A 23,726-nucleotide genomic window follows, 5' to 3' on the forward strand; every position below is an offset into this window, starting at 1 on the left:
CAATTTATGTTACAATCCTTGACCAGACCCTGGGATTTTTTTTTTAATTCATTCATTCATTCATGGGATGTGGGCTTTGCTGGCTGGGCCAGCATTTATTGTACATCCCTAGTTGCCCTTGAGAAGGTGGTGGTGAGCTGCCTTGAACCACTGCAGTCCATGTGGTGTAGCTACATCCACAGTGCTGTTAGTAAGGGAGTTCCAGGATTTTGACCCAGCGACAGTGAAGGGATGTCGATATATTTCCAAGTCAGAGTGTTGGTGGGGAACTTCCAGGTGGTGGTATCCCCATGCGTCTGCAGCCCTTGTCCTTCTAAGTGGTAGTGGTCGTGGGTTTGGAAGATGCTGTCTAAGGAGCCTTGGTGAATTCCTGCAGTTCATCTTGTAGATGGTACACACTGCTGCCGCTGTGCGTCGGTGATGGAGGGATTGAATGTTTGTGGATGGGGTGCCAATCAAGTGGGCTGCTTTGTCTTGGATGGTGTCAAGCTTCTTGAGTGTTGTGGGAGCTGCACTCATCCAGGCAAGTGGGGAGTATTCCATCGCACTCCTGACTTGTGCCTTGTAGATGGTGGACAGGCTTTGGGGAGTCAGGAGGTGAGTTACTCGTTCACTGATTCCTAACCTCTGACCTGCTCTCGTAGCCACAGTATTTATATGGCTAATTCAGTTTCTGGTCAATGGTAACCTCCAGGATGTTGATAGTAGGGGATTCAGTGATGGTAATGCCATTGAACGTCAAGGCTTGCTGGTTATATTCTATCTTGTTGGAGATGATCATTGCCTGGCCATGAGGCTGGTTTGGTTTGAGACCAGTAGTGTTTCGTTTGAAGTAGATTCAAGATACCTGCTTTCAGTATAAAGCCACAAGCCTTGGAACTCCCTCAGAGCCGCTCCAACTCGGACTGCCTCAACGACTGATCACCTCCTGGTAGTTTAATCTCTTTTCCCAAGACTGCATTCCCCAGGATTCTGGAGACTGCTCATAAGTGTCTAATTACAGGTACAATTTCAGTTTTTTACCAAGTAGCTAGCTTCACTGAGCTGGCACTGCCCCTGAATTTCCCTGGGCTCCAATCTTTCTCAGTTACCCCAGTAAATATTGCTTGTAGGTTTTCTTGACCCCACTCTTAGCTGCAATGAACTTTATAAATGACTTGGAGGAAGGGACTGAAGGTATCACTGCTAAATTTGCTGACGACACAAAGATAGATAGGAAAGTAAATTGTGAAAAGGACATATGGAGGCTACAAAGATTTAAGTGAGGCAAAGAGCTGGGAAATGGAGTATATTGTGGGCAAACTTGAAATTGTCTGTTTTGGCAGGAGGAATAAAAAAGAAGCTTATTATCTAAATTGTGAGAGATTGCAGAGCTTTTGTGATTCTGGGGGATCTTGGTATCCTGATGCATGAATCACAAAAGGCTGGTATGTAGGTACAGCAAGTAAGCAGGAAAGCTAATAGAATATTACTGTTTATTGTGAGGGGAATTGATTACAGAAGTAGGGAGGTTATGCTCTAGTTGTACAGGGTGCTGGTGAGACCACATCTGTAGAACTGTGTACAGTACTGGCCTCCTTATTTAAGGAAAGATGTAAATGCATTAGAAGCAGTTCAGAGAAAGTTTACTAGACCAATACCAGGAATGGGGAAAGTCTTATGGGGAAAGGTTGGACAGGTTAGGCTTGTATCTAATGGAGTTTGGAAGAGTAAGAGGCAACTTGTTTGAAAACTTGAAGGTCCTGAGGAGTCTTGACAGAGTGGATGCAGAGAGGATGTTTCCTCTTGGGAGAATCTAAGACTAGAGGTCACGGTTTAAACATAAGGGGCTGCTCATTTAAGACAGAAATGAGGAGAAATTTTTTCTCTGAGGGCCGTGAGTCTTTGAAACTCTCTTCCTCAAAAGGCAGTGGAAGCAGGGCCTTTGGATATTTTTAAGGCAGAGCTATATAGATTCTTGATTAACAAGGGGGTGAAAGGTTATCTGGGTAGGCAGGAAATGTGGGGTTGAGGTTACAATCAGATCAACCATGAACTTATTGAATGGCGGAGCAGGCTCGAGGGGCCAAGTGGCCTATTCTTCCTAATTCGTATGTTTGTATCAGTGGCTCCCAGGGTTTCTTTTAACCCTAACCTTTTCCACAGTATGGAGCCACCAAACAGCTCCTGGGCCATCTCCTAACTCTCACCTGCACAGCCAGCTCACAGCACTGTTGCTGTCTGGAAGCTCTTCTCTGACTGACTCAAATTGACTGACCCTTGAATTGAGGTGGGGAACCTATCAACACATTCACAGCGGGTCCCACCCTTGTTACTAGGCTGGAAGCATTGTAGCAGCATTGGAACGTCCTGTCCCTTAAATGTTACCATGTCCATAGACTGCAAACTCATAGCGCACACGGACATAATGAATTGAATTCATAACACATTCAAGACTGAGGAACACTTTCACCAGCAAAAGGGCAGACTTATGCCTGTAGAGTTTGGCTGGACCATCAGCATCAGGAAGACAAATGTCATGGCCCAGAACTTTACCATACAGCCATTCATCAGCATTGACAGCGTGAGACTGGAGGCTGTTGATAGCTTCACATATCTAGGTTCCACAATCACCAGAAATCTGTCATTTGTTGCTGAAATGAATACATGCATTGCAAAAGCTGCAACTGTTATGTTGAAGCTAAGTAAGAGTGTGTGGTGCAACAGTAACCTGATAGGCTCACAATTTGGTATTCTCTCTGTGTCCTCCGTGCACTCCTGTACAGTAGTGAGATCTGGACAGGATATACTCGACAGGAGAAAAGGCTGAAGTTTCCACCTTTGCTTTCTCAGACAAACCCTCAGCATCTCTTAACAGGACAAGGTCACCAGCTCGGAGGCCCTAGTGAGCGCTAATTCTGTCCCCATACACTCTGCAGTTGTATCTGCAATGGCTCAGCCACATTCATCAAATAGGTGATGGTTATATACCCCAAAGACCTTCTAAACATTGAACCGGTCACTGGGTCATGACCTGCTGGACATCCATGCCTCCACTACAAGGACATTTACAAGCAAGATATGAAGATGACGGACATCTATACAGGCAACGGAGAAACAGCCACTGATGGCCAGGACTTATGGAGGCTAACTGTTGGGAAAGGCATTGGAAGAGGTGAGGTGAAACAGAAAGCTGACCATTATGACATAAATGGCTCGATGTAAATGCAAGTTGTCGTTTAATTAGAAGAAATTGCAGCTCATTCAGGACTGGATGTTGAATAAGTCAACTGACAACACAGGTTTTGAATGCGTGAAGGGCAGTGGTCTCATAGAGCCTGATTCTCTTCAGCGTACAAATGGATGATATCGCCAAGGAGCAGCATGTAAATGAGTAATAAGAGGGGAACAAGAATATATCCTTGACAGGCTCCAGAGGTAAGGGTATGAGATGAAATTGTAACTAATTCTCTGGCTATGAACAAATAAAAAAGAGTGGAACCAGGCAACGGCAGTCCCACTCAGCGAGGCATTAGAGGATGGTATGGCCAAACATGCCAAAGGCTACAGAGGTCCAGAGAATGAGGAGGGATAGTGCACTCGTGATGAGTGACTTTGATTCGGGCCATTTCAGTGCTGTGGTGGGGCAGAAACATAGGTTTAAACATGGAGCAGCAAGAAGGATGAGTAATATTTGACTAAAGGTGACAAGACATTGATGAGTGTTTCAACGGCCAATGGCTTGAGGCAGGAATGGAGTTGGGCAGTCCAATGAAGGGGCTAGTAGATGGTCTTATTGAAGGAGAGAATATGGGTAAGGAGCTTGGGTCAAATAGGAGACAAACAGTCTGGTTCAACCTGAAAAGGTGGATTTGCATTCAGGGTCATATGTACGGAGCTGGCGGCTCACCCAAGAATGGATTTCAGACATGGAGCACAAATGTACAGAGCCCATTGCAAAACTAGTAGAACATGTGTCATCAGAATGTGTGTGGAAGTTGGCATCATAACCAGAATTTTTACATTTGGACCTGCTTGCAGCGGGAGAGGCTGGCATCGCATTGTTGACTTGAAATTTGCTGGAGCGGGCATTGCAGTGGCTTTTTAACTCAGCCACTTCATTATCATCTCAGTGCAGGGTTTCCTGACCAATTGGAGCAGGCAACCATGATGATGACCCACACTTGACAGTCAAAGGCTCTCTATTTAAAGTGACCCAGACAGGGGTTAGAATGCATCCATTAGTGAACTACTAGGAAAGTGATAGCAAGTATAATGATGAAAGTTCAATGTGGGAACGCTGCCCCTAAATGTTCTGAGGCATCCCTGGAAATCACGGTGTGGGCTGCAAAGGTCTGTAGACAAACACTGGCCAGTCTCTGAAGCCAAGCTGCCGTGGCTCGAAGTGGCTGAGGAGTTGAGCGAGAGGAGTGTAATGCCTTGCACATGGATACAGTGCCATATTAGGTTCAGTATCCTCATCAGGGCAGGAATGGTGAGTGGTGTCCCAAATTCAAGTGGCAACCCCACATTTTGAATTCCCCAACATTCTCCAACACAAAACTCAGATCAGCACACCTTGCAACTCCATCCATTCCTCTCTCGAGGCACCTCCTTGCATCCCTATCTGAAAACCATCATTGACACTCATCTCATTTTATTGCCATCTCATATCCTTCCCTCACAGTCAGCTTCCACAACTGTTGCCTTTCCATCTTCTCAAAGCATTCCACTTGCACTCAAGATTCTCTGTTTTCGCAGTTCCCAGCCTTTTCTACTTGGATTGCATTAACATGAGAAAAGCCTGAATAAAGTTAAACCAGGCAACATAAGAGCCCTATTTTCACTGTGGGGATAAAAATCTAATCATTCTGCCGCACTTCATAGTTTCAAATGATTATTTTTACAATGAACATCATCATGCTCTAAATAAACCTGTTTGAGAGGTATAGCTACACAGTGTTTACAGAACAGGCTTTATGGTTGCAACCATTATTGTTTCCAATGAGGCTGAAACATTAAATCATTATGAATGTGCTATTAGAAGCTGTTTTTTATCATGAGAATCAATATCCAAAAAGAGTTCCTAATTCTACACATCTTAAGATAAAGTTTGTTTTAAAGATGATAACTTTTTTTGATCTATAACTTTGTCAGTGAAAAGCACAATAATTCAGAGTTACGTCTATTTCATTTCATTTTCTTTCTATGGATACATAAATTCGTGTATTTTATTTATTATATATACAAATTATGCATCCTACCAGACACACTTGGCATTTTGCCAAATATTTGGTTTAGAAATGAGAAATCTTTATCTTGCAATTCTCAGTTTTTATTTTAAGCAGTTTTTTTTTCCAAAAAGGCTCTTCAGGTAAAAAAGCGTTGCTGATTCCCTGTTCTAGGTGGTAGAAGTCAGGAGTTGGAAGATGCTGCAAAGCAGCCTTAGCAAGTTGCCCCAGCGCATCACGTGGATGGTACAACTGCTGCTGCTGTGTGCTGATGGTGGAGGAAGCAAATGTTTAAGATGGTTGATGCCACGGTTGGTCAAATGCTGCTTTGGTGTCGAGGGCAGTTACTCTTGCCTCAGCACTTTTGTCCATATGTGGACCAAGCCGGTAATGAAGTCTAGAGCTGAGTGGCCCTGGCAGAACCCAAACTGAGCATCATTGAGCAGGTTGTCTCACTGTCAACAACACCTTCATTGACAATTGAGAGTAGACTGATACGGCATAATTGGCCAGATTGGATTTGGCCTGATTTTTGTGGACAGTGTTAGAACCATATCTTCTAGAACTGTATTTTCTTTTAAAATTTGTAAGGACAGTGCATGATTTGGACACTGGGATTTTTTTTGGAAGATTATAAGTTCACCTTGGAACAAGCATGCCTTTTCTGAGAAATCAGCTGACCAGCATAGCACTTGAGCCGGGAGAGCTCTTTGCTTCTTGAACTGCAATCATTGTAACTGATGGGAGGAAAAAACTGGTTTAAAGGCAAAGGCCTGGAGATTTACTGAGAATCACCTGATGGAGAAGCCTTAAATTTTGTACTTTTTTTTTTAAACTCGGTTAGGAATGAACTGAGAAAGTGAAGCTGCCCAGCTCGCACTTTCTTTGCCTTGCTTAAAATGAAGTGGTACCACTGAAATCCTCTATCTCAGTGGAACTTGTCTGTCTTTGGAAACCTGAGAGGCTGAGACAAGAAGAATTAATCTGGCTGTATTCTGCTCCACGCCAAAGCTGTGTTGATGAGAACATCCTGGCATTTACTGGGACAAGTGATCTGCTTTCACACAAGGGAGCTCCAGATTGATGGCATCAAAACCCTGCCATCTTTATCACTTGTTTTATAAAGTCTTTCCTTTAACCACCCATCTGTGCAGAGACTCTATCCGTTTGTCCTTTGTGTGTGTGTGTGTGTGTGTGTGTGTTCACGTGTACATGTGTGTGCGCGCACACTGGGGAATTTTAAGAGGGATAGATAGTTACACTTCCAGATTACACATTGTGTGTTAACCACTTCTTGCAACTTGTTTTTTTTAAAAAAAGCTTTGTTTTATAATAAATCAATAATTTTGAGTTTATTGAAAGAAGCCTGGTAGTTTCTTTCGTTCTTGGTCTAACAGTAGCAAAGATAAATCATTGGCCATTTTGGTGAGTGAATTAAACTTTCAAACTAATGGTGCGACCTGTGGAGTAGTGGGGCTAGATAAACTGCATGCTCCTCCCATCCCGGTCATAACAACATAACAATAACAACTTGGGCAATTCTCCACATTATTATGCTAATGTCTGCACTGTAGCTCCTCTGGAAAAGCTTGGCTAAAGACGCGACTAACTCTGGAGCACAGGTCTTCAGTACCACAGAGCCCGTAGTCTTTTCTGCACAAGAACAGAAATAGGTCGTTTAGCCCCTCGAGCCTGTACTTCCATACAATGCGAACATGGATGATCTGCAAATTAACTCCATATACTTGTCTTTGCCCTATATTCCTTAATACCTTTGGATAACAAAAATCTATAAATCAGTTTTTAAATTAATATTTTATCTTGCCTCAATTGCCATTTGTGAAAGAGTTCTGAGCTCCTACCCCCCTTTGCATAAAGAAGCGTTTTCTAATTTCACTCCTGAAAGCTCTGGCTCTAATTTTTTTGGCTATGTTCCTTAGTTCTAGACTCCCAACCAGCAGAAATTGTTTCTTACAGCCTGTCCCATTTGTTCCCCTTAATATCTTGAAAACTTTCATCAAAGCAACCTTAATGTTTTGAGTTCCAGGCAAAACAACAGTAGTTGTTTAATCTCTCCTTGTAGTTTAATGTCTGGATTCCAGGTATCCTCCTAGTAAATCTAAGCTGCATTCCCTCCAAGGCCAATATATCCTTCCTATGGTGTGGTAGCCAGAACTGTTGACAGTATTCCAGGTATCATCCAACTAGGGCGTGAAGGTGTAGGCCATGGAGATCAGCAGAGTGGTGTAGTGGAGATGGAGGTCTCCCTGATGCCTGGTGACAGAATTAGATATTACACAGCCACATGGCATGCAACACTTCATACATGTTGAATTGTTGTCACCATTAACTGAAATATGGCCACCTGCACAATTACGACTTTAAACTCTTTCCCCTAATCAGTTCTAATTGATGTCCTTCATCTCTACTGGTCCTTAAAACCCAATGCAGGCGTTGATGTGGGAGGAGGCTGAGGAATCCTCAAAGGAGGTTGCACACTCAAGGAAGCACCGTCACATGACTCACCTGCACCCTCCAACTGCTCAGATACCACATACATTGGTGGGGTCCCCAAGGCAGATAACTACATTGTCGCATGGTGAGTCTCGCATCACAAGTGTACAGGAGTAGGTGTAAAAGACAGGAACAGCAGTGGAAATTTCCTTCAGAGGCCAGAGACAGTCCCAGCTTTGCTCAGCTGGATGAAGATACTGAGCCTCAGGTCTTTCATGAAGAGGAATACTCTGGAACAACAACAGGAAATGTGAGAGATTCTGTCAGCATTTGCAGAGGTACTGGACGCTATTGGAGAAATGTTGAAGGAGTCCGTCTTTAGCATGAGTACTGTGATGTTTCAGGCATTTGTGCTGAATTCCATCTCTGTGGAAGGAGTAGCTACCTGAATGGAGCATTAGATCCCCAGGTGTGTGCTTGCTTTCACCAACAGCCTGTATGCTCTTTGTCAGGTAAATAATGTGGAGGAAAGTCTCACCTTGGGTGTTCAGCACCCCACTGAAGTGAAACAAATAGTTTTCAAACTCTTGGCTAGCAGACAAGTGTAGGTGAGTCACGAGATGGAGAAAGGGCACATTGGGGTTTCTGCTCAAGGTGCTTTGGTGTCAAGAATAGATCTGTGAAGTCTCCAAACTATGGTAAATTGCAGTGGGATTGGCCTCAGAGCTACCAGTGAAGTATTTAAAGGGCACTCAGCAGCAGTTATTGCCACAATTTCCAGATTTCTGATTGATTCTTTCTAATATGTTTTGCCTTATTTTACCCCCAATAAGCTCCATCTGCTTATCGTGGGTGTTATTGTTGACAGTTTAGTTAGGATGGAGCAACAGTTGGAGGCACAAGAACAGCAGCAGCCTCAGGAACCAGCAGGAATTGCAGCTGGGTTTGTTGGAAGACAGCAGCTAAAGGGAGCTACTCATAGGATGCCACACCTAGCATATATTGTACAGGTCATAGAAACTAGGAGCAGGAGTAGGCCATTCGGCCCTTTGAGCCTGCTCCGCCATTCATTATGATCATGGCTGATCATCCAACTCAATAGCCTGCTCCCGCTTTCTCCCCATACCCTTTGATCCCTTTCGCCCCAAGAGCTATTTCTAACTCCTTGAAAACATACAATGTTTTAGTCTCAACTACTTTCTGTGGTAACGAATTCCACAGGCTCACCACGCTCTGGGTGAAGAAATTTCTCCTCATCTCAGTCCTAAATGGTCTACCCCATATCCTCAGACTGTGACCCCTGGTTCTGGACTCCCCCACTATCGGGAACATCCTTCCTGCATCTACCCTGTCTAGTCCTGTTAGAATTTTATAGGTTTCTATGAGATCCCCCCCTCATTCTTTTGACCTCCAGCAAATATAATCCTAATCGACTCAATCTCTCCTCATATTTCAGTTCCGCCGTCCCAGGAATCAATCGGGTAAACCTTTGCTGCACTCCCTCTATAGCAAGTACATCCTTCCTCAGATAAGGAGACCAAAACTGCACACAATATTCCAGGTGTGGTCTCACCAAGGCCCTGTACAATTGCAGCAAGGCATCCCTGTTCCTGTACTCGAATCCTCTGGCTATGAAGGCCAACATACCATTTTCCTTCTTTACCACCTGCTGCACCTGCAGGCTTACCTTCAGTGACTGGTGTACAAAGACACCCAGGTCTCGTTGCACGTTCCCCTCTCTCAATTTATAGCCATTCAGATAATCTGCCTTCCTGTTTTTGTTAACCTCACATTTATCCACATTATACTGCATCTGCCATGCATTTGCCCACTCACTCAGCTTGTCCAAATCATGCTGAAGCATCTCTGCATCCTCCTCACAGCTCACCTTCCCACCCAGCTTTGTGTCATCTGCAAATTTGGAGATATTACATTTAATTCCCTCATCTAAATCAATATATATTGTGAATAACTGGGGTCCCAGCACCGATCCCTACGGTACCCCATTAGTCACTGCCTGCTATTCGGAAAAAGACCTGTTTATTCCTACTCTTTGTTTCCTGTCTGCCAACCAGTTTTCTATCCATCTCAACAATACACTACCCCTAATCCCATGTCAAAATTTAATTTCTTGGATCCATTTAAAGAGCAACACATCAGGAGGCTGTGCTTTTCCAGGCAAGCTGTTTCAGCCTCTTGCAACAGGACCTACTGCCTGCTGAACCAAATGCATTACCAATGGTTTAAAAAGTCAGCACAACCCTTAATTTCTTCGCCACTGGCACCTTCCAACCTGCTGCAATGACATCTCCCACCTCCCCCAGTCTGCAGCACACAGTTGCAAAAAGCAGATCACTTGTTTGCCAGGCCTAACCAGCACATCATCTTCCCTATTGACCATAACAGTCAACAGGAGAGAGCTCAGGGATTTTGCAACAATGGCTGGCATCTCATGTCCAGGGTGCCACTGGCTGCATGTATAACTATCTGAGTACCAGAGCATCAACCAGTTGCATTAATGAATAGGAAATGACAGCACTTCATTAATATCCAGTTAGTTCCAATCATAGAAACAGGATTGCGTAAATTTGTGCAAGATACCCAAGCAGTTGCCGCAATGCTTTTATGCTAAAACACTCGGCCTTCCACCCAAATTCAGTCCTTCTAACAGCATTGCAAAATGGCTGCTGAGGGACAAAGGATACCCCTTATATAAATGACCCATGAGACACCCACCCCACCATGCCTGAGTAATGCAGGTATAATCAAAATCATGGGACCACCAGGATAATATGCATAATATCAGGCTGCTGAAGCAGAGGTCGGATGTTTGGACAGGTCTGGGTTAGGAAACAGCAACAGATGGAGGGCTACCTTAATAACACCTTGCAGCAAGAGGTGGAAGGGATGAGTTAATTGCAGAGTGATTCTGGTGATCCGCTCATTCCCGTGCCCTGAAAGGCTACATCAGCCTCTGCATCTTTCACCACTCCCTTAATTCTGCATTAGAGAAATTTGAGTCCATTCAGCTTTTATATCAATGACATACTGACAATGGAACTCAGAACCTGCTATAAAACCACACTGTAGGCCAAAGTGCCAAATCTGATTACGGCAATGAATTTAATTTCCAACAAAATAATTCCCTTCAATTAATTTCTTACCCAAGTGTCAATCCATTCTACCTAATAAGAAGGTTTGCTACTTCTATTACTTCTATGTAATGCTCTCCAAATGACCTCAGCAAATTCTGGTGTACCATAGAAATGTTACTGCACAAAAAGAGACCATTCAGGCCGTTGTGTCTGTGCCGGCCAAAAAAGAAACTGGCTGCCCATTTTAATCTTTAATCTTTCCAGCACCTGGCCTGTAGCCTTCCAGGTTACAGCACTTCAGGTACCTTTTAAATGAGTTGAACGTTTCAGCCTCAACCACCAATTTAGGCAGTGAATTCCAGAAACCCACCACCCTCTGGGTATAAAAGCTTTTCCTCATGTCCCGTCTAGTCCTTCTACCAATCACCTTAAATCTATGCCTCCTAAGCTAGGAAAAACAGGTTTCTCTTGTCTGCCCTTTCTAGGCCCCTCATAATTTTGTACACTTCAATTAGATCACACTTCAGCCTCCTCTTCTAAGAAAAACAACTCTAGCCTGTCCAATCTTTCTTCACAGCTGCAATTTTCAAGCCCTGACAACATTCTTGTAAATCTCCTCTGTACTCTCCCCAGAGAAATTATGTCCTTTCTGTAATGTGGTGATCAGAACAGTACACAAAATTCCAGCTGTGGCCTAACCAGCATTTTATACAATTCCATCATTATATCCCTGCTTTTGTATTCAATACCTCATCCAGTAAAGGAAAGCATTCCATATGTTTTCTTTACCAACTTACCCACCTGTCCTGCCACCTTCAGGGAACCTGTGGACATGCACTCCAATGTCTCTCACTTTCTCGAACCCTCTCAATATCTTCCCATTTATTGAATATTCCCTTGCTTTGTTTGCTCTCCCCAAATGCATTACCTGTCTCTTTTCTAGATTGAATTCCATTTGCCACTTTTCCATCCACTCAACCAAACCATTAATATCATTCTGGAGACAATAGCTATCCTCTTCATTATCAATTATATGGCCAATTTTTGTGTCATCTGCAAATTTTCCAATCATACCTCCCACATTTAAGTCCAAATCATTAACATATACGACAAACATCAAGGGCCCTAACACTGAGCCCTGTGGAGCACCACTGGAAACTGCTTTCCATCCACAAAAGCATCCATCAACCATTACCCTTTGTTTCCTATCATTGAGCCAATTTTGGATCCAACTCACCGCCTTCCCCTGTATCCCATTGGATCTCACTTTTCTGACCAGTCTGCCATGTGGGTCCTTGCCAAATGCCATGTGGACAACATCCACTGCTCTACCCTCATCAATCCTCCTTGTTACTTCCTCAAAAAATTAGATTAAGTTAGTAAGACATGATTTTCCCCTAACAAAACCATGCCAACTATCCCTGACCAATCCGCGCCTTTCTAAGTGACAGTTTATCCTGTCTCTCAGAATTGATTTCAGTAATGTATGGCTGTGGTTGCTTATGCTAGGAGCCTTGAAATACTTGTGGTTGGCAACTACTGGGTTCTTGAGCCAAAAGGGCCTGGCAAGAAACTGTGGCACTTGGCTGTAGGCTTGAGGTATCTATTTTTGAAATTTTAGAAAATTGTTAATCCCCACCTTTAAGGAGCTGAAATCACGAGTTTCCTTGATACAGTAGTTTGTGGTCTTTAGTTCCATGTTCAAGTCCTAATGTTACTCTCTTTTGTCGGAAACAATTTGTAGGTGCCTTTTTGTGCACTGGAAATGGAGGACAAAAATATGATTTACTGTTGCAAATTGGGCTAAAATAATTTCACTCCATTACATTAAATTAAAGCCGATGATAAAGCAAAATAAGAAATTATGATTATCCAGCTTGTTTAAAATCATTGAAAAATATCCACTGTTATCTTTGAAACTGTCTTTCAAATTAATTATACCATCACTAAGGGGTGGCTTTATTGTAAGATTTATCTTCCAGTGGTATTTCCTCTTCATGCTTGGTTGTTGCTAATATCCTCTTGTTCTGTGAACAAAAAAAGACAACAGTTAGTTTACAATATATTAAGACCAAGAGTGAGTTATGGAATTGTTTTTAATGTACAAAAATAAAATACTATAGATGTTGAAAATCTGAAATAAAAACAGGAAATGTTGGAAATACCCAGCACATCGGACAGCATCCATGGAAAGAGAAACAAATTTAATGCTTCAAGTTGATGACCTTCAAAACTGTGAAAAGTTACAAATGTTAGAAGCAAATGAGAGAGGGAAAGGGTGGGAAAAGGAACAATGGGAGCACCTGTGATAGAATGGAAGACGGGAGGTTAAATGACAAAAGAGTTGTGGTGCAAGGTCAAAGGGAGTGGTAATAGGACAAGTAAAGAAACAAAAGATGTGCCTAGAGGAGGTGTGAATGGCAGAATGATGAACAGCTGCCATCCAAAAGCAAAAACCAGAGAAAAGCCTGCAAGGAGAATGGAAACCACATGGGGACAGAGATTACGGTCTGAAATTGTTGAACTCAATGTTGAATCCAGAAGTCTGTAAAGTGCCTAATTGAAAGATGAGGTGAGGTACTGTTTCTCGAGCTTACATTGAGCTTCGTTGGAACACTGCAGGAGGCTGAGCACAGGGAGGTCAGCGTGAGAGCAAGGTGGAGAATTGTTTTTATTTGAAATTGTACTATCTTTGACTTGGTACCTGCGTAGCAGGTTGGTGACTGAACAATATTGAATTTGTCATAATGCTGATTGTTTTCAGGATTGGATAGAACTTAATCGATAAACCACTTTTTTTAAGGTTGGTCATCTCTCTCATGAGATTAATTGGATTTGGTAAATTGCAGAGTCTTGGTGGTGGGTTGGGTGGGTGCGGGTACAGTTGGGGAGGTAGTGGGATTGATGTACCAAAATGGTCATCTTCTACATTTTATATTCTAATGGGAAGCCACCATTGTTGGAGGTAATTTGTGGAACACCTGGTTAAGTTTTATTTGGAATGCTACCATAAGAAACATATGCACTTCAAACGAAATATGCCTTCTCTCTGCTTTTCGTTGCCAGCATTTTGTTTTAGTGGAATCCTATTGTATTTTCCATAATTTATGATTCCAATGAACCGTTAAGGCCATTAATTGCATCGACAACTGAGACAACACAATTTCCAGGGTATTTCTTGGCATTTCATATTCAGCCAGAGTGAAGCTGGATGCTTCCTGGACAGAAGCACTGAAGGACATTTAAAGCTATATGGATATTTTTACATTAATTTCATCCAAATAAATGCTGTGTAATTCTAGTTATGTCAATTAATAGTGAATATAGTGTAATATATTGTCTTATGTGTAATCATTGAAAAGTACCAGCAAATTTAGAGATTAAATTGTTCACAAATCTCAGTACAAGGCAGACCCATAGTATCAATGCTCCCCCCTAGCAATTGAGAATGTGCTCAGCATGGGACAAACAGGCCATGAACAAACAACGTTGCCTTTAAAATGCGTGCATGCATAGTGGCGAGTCAATTTTGAAGGCACCATAGAAGCCGACCAGCCAGCTGCACAAAACAAGCTGAAGTTAGAGGGAGCACCTTGTGTTATGAAACCCGATGAAGGATTTTAAATAAAGTTATTCATTGGTTACCACTAATTTTGTTCAATGTGTTACTTTTATAAGGATGAACGTGAAGCAAGAGAAAGGGTGAAACGAGAACAGGATGAGGCGTACAGAGTTTCTCTAGAAGCAGATCGAGCTAAGGTTTGTTCATGTCTGTTTATTATCCATTTTAATGGTATCTGGTAGGGTTACATTTCAACTAGAATTAAAATCTTCATTTTTAAAAAAAATGTCAGGTTGACCTCCATGATGGAGCAATATTTATTGTACCAGGGGAAATGTGGCTTAGTATTTCTAGTAGCATAATATAAGACCATCAGTCAGAGTGCCCAGTTACAGAGTTTTACTAAGTTGCTCCTTGTTAAACTCACTTCACAATTTATCAAAAAAGGCTTTGAAATATGTTGTTGAGAAAGATTTATATAACAACTAAAAACCTGTTTAGAAAATGTAAGACAGGTCTTTTAAAAATAAATAATTTTATTATTCATTCTTAGAATGTGAGCATCACTAGCAAGGCCAGCATTTAAGAATGGAGAATAAATGCTGGCCTGGTCAGTGATGCTGACATCCCAAGAATGAATAAACACCATGTATTTTTGAAAGACCACTTTGATATTTTCAACATTTTCACTCAATTTTTTTCTGGGGTGCAGAAACAGATATAAAGGGTAATTTTGAATCAAAAAAAATAGAAGTTCCAATTTGGTTCCTTGTTTAAACACAAACAGAAAAACCCTTTCATTTTGATCCAATTTTAATTGAGTACAATGGATTTTGGAACAAACATTTTAATGTTTGTGCGTTTGACCATATGACTTGTGATTTAGTGCTCCTGATCCAAGAATGTGTAGAAATCTTTGCAGCTTTAGTCACAGAATCACAGAATCTTTACAATGTAGAAGGAGGCCATTCAGCCCATCGAGTCTGCACTGGCTCTCTGAAAGAGCATTCTACCAAATCCCAGTACCCTGCCATATCCCTGTAACCATGCACATTCTTTCTTTTCAGATAGAAATGCAATTCCCTTTTGAATACCTGGATCGAACCTGCCTCCACCACCCTCTCAGGAAGTTTATTCCTTACTCCAACCACCCTCTGGGTGAAAAAAATTTTTATTGTTCGTTTCAAAATTCCACCAAAACAGTGAATGATGCGGCAACTTAGATTTATTGTATTTCAATTAATGAACAAGATATGAGGGGACCATTAAAAAGACTTCAGGGTTATATATAAAACCTTAAACTACTGATAGGTTCAGCAATTATTCCAGTCTTCCTGGGCTATCACTGAAATAAACCCTCATATTCGGTAATAGCTACTTCGATCTTAACTTCTATAAAATGACAACACACAGATTTACTCTGAAGTCCTGTGTCCTGTCAAACTGCCAGTTAGTTTCCAACTTCCTTTACCTTTCAGCTTCCGGAAAGCAGCATCTCTACCCCAACTCTATGTCCAGCTCCCTCTTCACCCTTTGTTATGAATCCCTTCAACCTGACTTCCATTCCTCCTTCTCAACTTAGACTGCCTTGATCAAAGACATTCTGGATGACTGTGACCACGATATGTTATCCTTTTTTGATGCCTGTGTGTGCCCTATTCTATATTTTCTAAATCTTATTCAACGTTAAAAGTAGATTATTTATTTGTTTTCCTCAGTGTCCCATATTTCACCATTCATTTTGGAGGAAATATCTACACAGGAAAAATTGGCTTCTGACTGGGTTGAAAATGAGCTCCAAAGAAATTTTTCTAAACCATTTACATACCTGAACGTTGACATGGCTGCCAACTAGGAAATGTTCCTGCAGCAGTGTCGGAATTGTCCATAAAGTTGGCAGATTGGTTGCATCCAAAGTAAATTGTCCATGACGCAGTAAAGGTAAATAATGTTCCAAGTCCCATTTGCCCATCACCCCTGTGCTCACTGACCTATATTGGCTTCAAGTCCAGAAATGCCTCTTTTCTTTTTAAATTTAATTTCTCATCCTTGTTTTCAAATCCCTCCATGGCTTTACCCCTTCCTATTGCTTAACTTTCTACAACCCCCAGATATCTGCAATCCTCCAGTTTTGGCCTCTTAAGCATCCTGATTTTAATCTCTCCACCATTGGCAGCCGTGCCTTCAACTGCCTTGGCCCAAAGGTCTGGAATTCTCTCTCTTAAACCTCTTGAACTCTCTGTGTCGAGGCACTCCTCAAAACCTACCTCTTTGACCAAGCATTTGGTCAGTAGTCCAAATATGTGACTCAATGTCACAGTTTATTTGATAATGCTCTTGTGAATCACCTTGAGACCTTTTACGATCTTAGGGTAGTATAAAAATAAAAGTTGTTCATGTTGTCTGGCTTTAATGAAAGTAACCCCCCACTGTTTTAGCAATTTTTTTAGCACGTCTTTCAAACACACGGTGCAATCAAGAGGACACTTTTATCTTTTCTATTAGAAATGCACACATATTGAATAAATTTAAAATGTTATCAAGGAATACTTGTACCTTTTGTGGTCTATTAGTCAGAAATAGAATTTGAAAAGATAAAACTGCTCTTTAACTACTTTGTTAAAGTGTTTTTTTAAATTGCATTTAATATCATGTGTTCAAATGCCAATTTTTTAAATATAAATCAGAGAGAAGCACAGGAAAGAGAAATAGCAGAGCAGGTGCGTCAAGAACAGATTAGAAAAGAACAAGAAGAAGAACGTGAGGTAAGACTTTATATTAGCTGAATCATTTGATATATTTGTGTTCTCAGTACTTTGCACTGTTTGCAGACTTCACTAAGGCGGTCTCACCATCAGTACTGCTTCAAAAACTTAATTGTAATTTTTAACATATTTTTGCTTAAACAATGAGGGTCCTTTCCTCCATCATGGGAAAGTGGTTTGGAGAAGTTACTGTGCGCAATAGACGGAGCTGAAATAACATGGATTAATAGTTGCATCTCCATCCATTTTACAGCGAAAACAACTTATATTTGTATAGCATCTTATTGTAATTAAACATCCCAAGGCACTTCACAGGAACATTATAAAACAAAGTATGACACTGTGGCACATAAGATATTAGGTCAAATAACCTAAAGCTTGGTCGAGGAGGTATGTTCTAAGTGTTTTCGATGAAGAAATCAAAGTAGAGAGGTGTACTGAGGGAATTCCAGAAACTGGGATGTAGGCAATTGAAGGCAAGGCCACCAATGATGGAGCAGTTACAATTGGTAATGCACAAAACGTCAGAATTAGAAAATATATCTTGGAGGGTTGTTGGGTTGGGGGAGATTGCAGAGATTGGGAGAGGCAAGACCATGGAGTGATTTGAAAATAGGGATGAGAATTTTAAAATAAAGGCATTGCTTGATTGGCAAGCGGGCACAGGAGTGATAATACTTGCTGCAGGTTAAGACACAGGTAGCAGATTTTGGATGACCCCAAATTTATGGAGGATAGAATGTGGGAATGTCTGCTTATCCAGTACTGGATGCTTGGTAAGCATTCTGATAATTTAACAACAGTAGAAGAGCTGAGAGAGACAGTGGTGAGGTAGAACCAAGTGTCATCAGAGTATGTGTGAAAACTTACACACTTTGGATGATGTCATCAAGGGGGTTCATGTGAATGCGAAATAGAAGAGGGCTAAGGTATGACCCTTGTGGGACACCAGAGCTGATGGGAGTGGGAAGATACCCAACAACAGATTAGAGAGTTGAACACTAATGGGCTCAGGCACCATCTTCAATAAGTTCAAACTAAGGAAATGACATAGACATGGATGCAGGTGGAGCGATAAACAATATAGGCTGCATTGAGGATTCAAACTGAGGAGACTGAGGGCATAGCTGCAGAAGATGAGTGTGTATTTTTAAATTTAAAAAAATAAACAGAAATTATTGCTGAAAAAAGAGATTTTTGTCGAAGCTTTTTGTCTTGAACCCATCAGGATAATTCTCAAGAAAATACCAATATCAGTGGAAACAACATATTTATACTGTATGAGAAGAAAGTGCTGATTGGTTGGCAAGTGGACTCTGATTGGTAGAGGTGTTGCCTTGGAGAATGCACAGTTGATTGTGACTGGCAGTTAACTGCCAAGCATTGATTGAAATTTAAACAGGCAGCTTGACTGATTGGTCAAGACATTGCCCTGGGGAATGAACCAGCAAGTGGCAGTCACTTATTTTCCCCAGGGATAACGTTCATCATCAAACCTGCTGACAAGGGTGACGATGTTGCCTGGTCTTCAGACCTCTACCTGGCAGAAGCTTAACACCATTGCTCTGACACTTCCTCCTACCTCTCCCTGGACATAAGACCATAAGAAAAAGGAGCAGGAATAAGCAATTTGGCCCTTTGAGCATGGTCCACTATTAACTAAGATCATGGCTGATCTGATTGTGGCCTCACTGCACTTTCCTGCCTGAGTCCCCATAACCCTTGACTCCTTTTTGGATCAAAAACCTGCCCACTCAGCCTTGAATATATTCAATGACCCAGCCTCCACTGCTGTCTGAGGCAGAGAATCCCAAAGATGAACAACCCTCTAAAAAATTCATCCACATCTCTGTCTTAAATGGGCGACCCCTTATTTTGAAACTGTGCCCCCTAGTTCCAAATTACCCCATGAGGGGAAACAGCCTCTCAACATCTACCCTGTCAAACTCCCTCACGATCTTATGTTTCAATAAGATTACCTCTCATTTTTCTAAATTCCAATGAGTATAGGTCTAACCTGCTCAACCTTTCCTCATAAGACAACTCTTTCGCCCCAGAAGTCAGCCTAGTAAACCTTTGAACTGCCTCCAGTGCAAGTATATTCCTCCTTAAATAAGTAGACCAAAACTTAGGTGCGATCTCACCAATATCCTATAGAGTTGTAGGGATTTCCATTCCCCCATGCAAAAAAGCTAACATCCCATTTGCCTTCCTAATTACTTACTGCATGCTAATTTTTTGTGATTCATTTGGGAAGCACCCAGATCCCTCTGCACTGCAGAGTTCTGCAATCTGTCTCCATTTAAATAATATTCTGCTTTTCTATTCCTCCTGCTAAAGTGGGCAAACTCACATTTCCCCACATCATACCCCATCTACCATATTTTTGCCCACTCACTGAACCGATCTATATCCCTTTGCAGACTGATTTTGGTATGTGGGCATCACTGGCTAGGCCAGCATTTATTACCTATTCCCTAATTGCCCTTGAGAAGATGGTGGTGAACCACTACAGTCCATGTGGTGTAGATACACCCACAGTGCTATTAGGGAGGGAGTTCCAGGTGTTTGACCCAGCAACAGTAAAGGCATGACGATATATTTCCAAGTCAGAATGGTGAGTAATTTGGACGGGAACTTCCAGGCGGTGGTGTTCCAATGTGTCTGCTGTCCATGTCCTTCTAGACGGTGTGGTCTTGGGTTTGAAAGTTGCTGTCTAAGGAGGATTGCTGAGCTCCTACAGTGCATCTTGTAGATGGTACACACTACTGCCACTGTACATCGGTGCTGGAGGGAGTGAATGTTTGTGGATGGGGTGCCAATCAAGCGGACTGCTTCGTCCTGGATGGTATCAAGCTTCTTGAGTGTTGTTGGAGCTGCACTCATCCAGGCAATTGGAGGACATTCCATCACACTCCTAACGTGCCTTGTACAAATGCTTCTTTCCCTTGTTATTTCTTTTACCTCTGTCCAAACTGATTACGCATTTTGATCTTCTGAGCCAAGATAGTTTCTCACTATTGGACTGATCTCATCCTTTGTTAACAGAGCTTCCCTACCCACTTTCCCTTCTTATTATCTTTCCAAAATATCAATTACCCTTGAATATTCAGTTATCAGCCTTGGTCACCTTGCAACCCCACCTCGGTGATGGCTATCATATCATTCCCATTTATTTCAATTTGTGCTATCAATTTATCCATGTTATTATGAATGCTGTGTGCATTCAAATAAAGAGCCTTCAATTCTGCCTTTTTACCAATTTTCCATACACTATTTGCTGGTGCACACTTATGTTTGTACTGTGCCCTTTTTTGTCACACCCTGGTTGTCATTTTCCATATCACAACCCTGCACTATTGGCTTGTCATTTTTCATCAACTTTCTAACTCTCCCCACAAGTAAACCCTCTTACCCCACCCCCACCATTATTTAGTTTAATGCCCTCTGTACAACCCTAGTTATACAATTTGACAGGACATGGTCCCACCATAGTTAAAGTGAAGGTCTTCCCAATGGTACAATTCCCTCTTTCCCCAGTACTGGTGCCAGTGCCCCATAAATCAAAACTCATCCTACATGCATCTATGACTGTTCTATGCTCTATGTCACTTCAACAATTTCCAGTTACCTGGCCCCAACCGTCGTCTTTTCATCATAGTCAGCCAATCCTTCTACACCTCCATTCCCCAACAGGACAGCCTGAAAGCTCTTTGCTTCTCCCTTGAACGGAGGCCCAACCAATTCCCATCCACCACCATTCCCTGCCACCTTGCTGAACTTGTTTTCATGTTGAACAACTTCTTCTTCAACTTGCTCCAAGTAAAATGTGTTGCTATGGTTATCTTCATGGGTCCTAGCTATGTCTGCCTTTTTGTGAGAAATCTGCAGCTTTCTTTGTTCCAGTCCTATGCAGTCCCCCCTCTCTTACCTCTTTTTCTGGTACATTAGTGCTGCTTCTGCTCTCACCCTGAACTAGAAAATTTCACTGATTTTGTTTTCGATTTTCACCTTTCCCTCTCCTTCAACTGGTCCATCTCTGACTCTTCCCTTCCCTTCCTTGACTTCTCTCTTTCCATTTCTGGGGATAGGCTATTGACTAATATTCATCACAAGTGTACAGATTCCCACAGCTACCTTGAGTACACCTCCTCACACCTCATTTTCTGTGTTACGGACAGGGGAGGGAGGCAAACTGAATTCCTTTATTTTTCTCACCATCTGTTCATAAGCAGAGGTGCATTAATTTTTTGAAATAGGCTGTGGTGTGTTTCCCCAAACCCGCTGTTTGTGAAGTCAATTTTAAAGCGACTCGCAGCAAATTCTCTTTACACTTAAATTGGAAGTGTTAAAGTATTGTTTACTCATGCATCGAAACCATGGGGATGGTCATCGCAACTACATACATACAAGTACACGAGAAGGAGATAGGAAAGGAAAATGTTTTACAACTAGGAATAACTTGGAACAAAAAAAAACAAAGATAGGAATATTAATTCACATGAATGTTAGAGTCTAGAATGTCAGAGTCCAATGAGGGTTCCTTCACGTGAGAGTTAAACTTCAGGTAGGTTCGTCCAGCTGAAAGCAGGAGTTGCCACATTCCTTCAAAGTTGGTGATGATACAGCAAGATGAGGTTGGTTTACAGAGGCGTGGTCCGCTCTGCAGGCAATGACAGGAATCTTCCGGAGAACCAGGCTTTGAAGAGGTTTAGACTTGAGGCAGGCTTTGTGGTAGGCCTGGAGTCCCGCTTTGGTGTTGACAGGATGAATGTTAATGATGGGTTGCCCTAAGAGTCCAGGAATGTAACATTAAACCTGTCAGAGCCGAAATGTGACGTCAAAGGAAAACAGGTGATTGATGGGTATCTTCCGTGTCTCTCTTGATTGGCCAAATGGTTTAAATCAGGAGACATTATTATAGCTGAAGAGTACAGTTAAGAAATTCACTTTTAAAATATTTAACATCCAAATTAATTAAATAGAATAGTGGTGGCTGGGCAGGCGATGTGTTGCAGCTGTAGTATGTGGGTGCTGGTGGTCGCCGGTATGATCCACGTGACCACATTTTTTTATCTGTTCGTTCCTGGGATATGGGCATCACTGACTATGCCAGCATTTATTGCCCATCTCAATTGCCCTTGTTTAGAGAACATCGAAGAGTTACATGTAGGCCAGACCAGGTAAGGATGGCAGATTTCCTTCCCTAAAGGATATTGGAGGAATGGGTTTTTACAACAATTGGCAATTGTTTCATGGTTGACATTAGACATTTAACTTCCAGATTCAAATCCCACATCTGCCATGGGGGGATTTGAACCCAGGTCCCCAGAGAATTACCCTGGGTCTCTGGAATACTGGTCCAATAATAATACCACTATGCCACTGCCTCCCCACCTGCAGCAAGCGTTGGCTGCTTGAGGAACTTCAGCTCAGAGTTGATGAGCTGGAGTCCAAGCTGCGGACACTGTGATACATCAGGGATGGGGAAGAGTTACCTGGACACTGTGTTTCAGGAGACAGTTACACCCCTTAGATTAATTACATCAAAGTTGGACCATGGTCAGGGACAGGAGGGTGTGAATGCGAGTGAGGCAGGTATGGGGATCCAAAATTTAGCTTTGGAAGAGCCTCAGCCTGTGCCCTTGTCCAATAGGTACGAGGTTCTTCCTCCCGGTGTGGATGAGGACACAGACTGCAGGGAGGATAAGCGACCTGACCACAGCACCGTGGTACAGAGTGCCATTCAAGTGGGGGGAGAAAAGAGAAATGTAGTAGTAATAGGGTATAGCATAATTAAGGGGATAGATACTGCCCTCTGCAGCAAAGGCAGAGAATCCTGAAGGCTGTGATGGGGCAGAGGGTTCAATTGAAGGGAAATTTTAAAAATCAAAAAGAAACGAGAGCACAGGCGCAGGGTAGTGAAGAGGCAAGCGATAATCAAAGTGGCAGAAAGGGGCAGAAAATATAAGCAGAAGAGTGCAGAAGAAAATAGAACCCAGCGATCACAACATGGTAGAATTTCAAATTCAGTTTGAGGCCGAGCAACTCGGGTCTCAAACCAGTGTCCTCAAGGGAAAATACGAAAGTATGAAGAAGGAGTTGTCCAAAGTGGGCTGGGAAAATAGACTAAGTGGAAGGTCAGTGAATGAGCAGTGGCAGACATTTAAGCAGATACTTAATAACACTTGGCAAAAATTTGGTCAAAAGGAACAACTCGATGAGAAGGATGAACCATCTGTGGTTAACAAAGGTAGTCAAGAAGAGTATTCAATCAAAAACTAAGGCATACAAAGCGGTGAAAACTAGCGGTCGGCCAGAGGATTGGGGATTTTTTAGGAACCAGCAGCGGATGGCTAAAAAGCTAATAAAGAGGGAGAAAATTGATTATGAAAGTAAATTGGCAAGAAATATAAAAACAAACAGCAAGAGCTTCTACGAGTATATAAAAAGAGAGTGGCTAAAGTGAGCGTGGGACCCTTGGAGGACGCAACTGGAGAATTGATAACGGGGAACAGGAAAATGGCAGGCAATTTAAACCAATATTTTGAATTGGCCTTCACGGTGGAGGACACTATAAATATTCCAAAGATATCAGATAGGCAAGGAGCTAATGGGAGGAAAGATCTTGTAACAGTCT

The 23,726-nt window shown here is 42.2% G+C and overlaps 1 protein-coding gene across 2 annotated transcripts in view; it reads left to right on the forward strand.

Moving 5' to 3' along the window:
- Positions 1-23,726, forward strand: part of faf1 (Fas (TNFRSF6) associated factor 1) — a 383,193-nt gene that overhangs the window by 294,264 nt on the left and 65,203 nt on the right. For both annotated transcript variants that reach the window (XM_078561145.1, XM_078561146.1), the window contains exons 16-17: positions 14,438-14,518; positions 17,009-17,086. In XM_078561145.1, the coding sequence (XP_078417271.1) occupies positions 14,438-14,518; positions 17,009-17,086 (159 nt within the window). The remainder of the gene's footprint in view (positions 1-14,437; positions 14,519-17,008; positions 17,087-23,726) is intronic.

Source organism: Cetorhinus maximus, chromosome 17 (assembly GCF_964194155.1).
Source record: "Cetorhinus maximus chromosome 17, sCetMax3.hap1.1, whole genome shotgun sequence".
Classification (NCBI taxonomy): domain Eukaryota; kingdom Metazoa; phylum Chordata; class Chondrichthyes; order Lamniformes; family Cetorhinidae; genus Cetorhinus; species Cetorhinus maximus.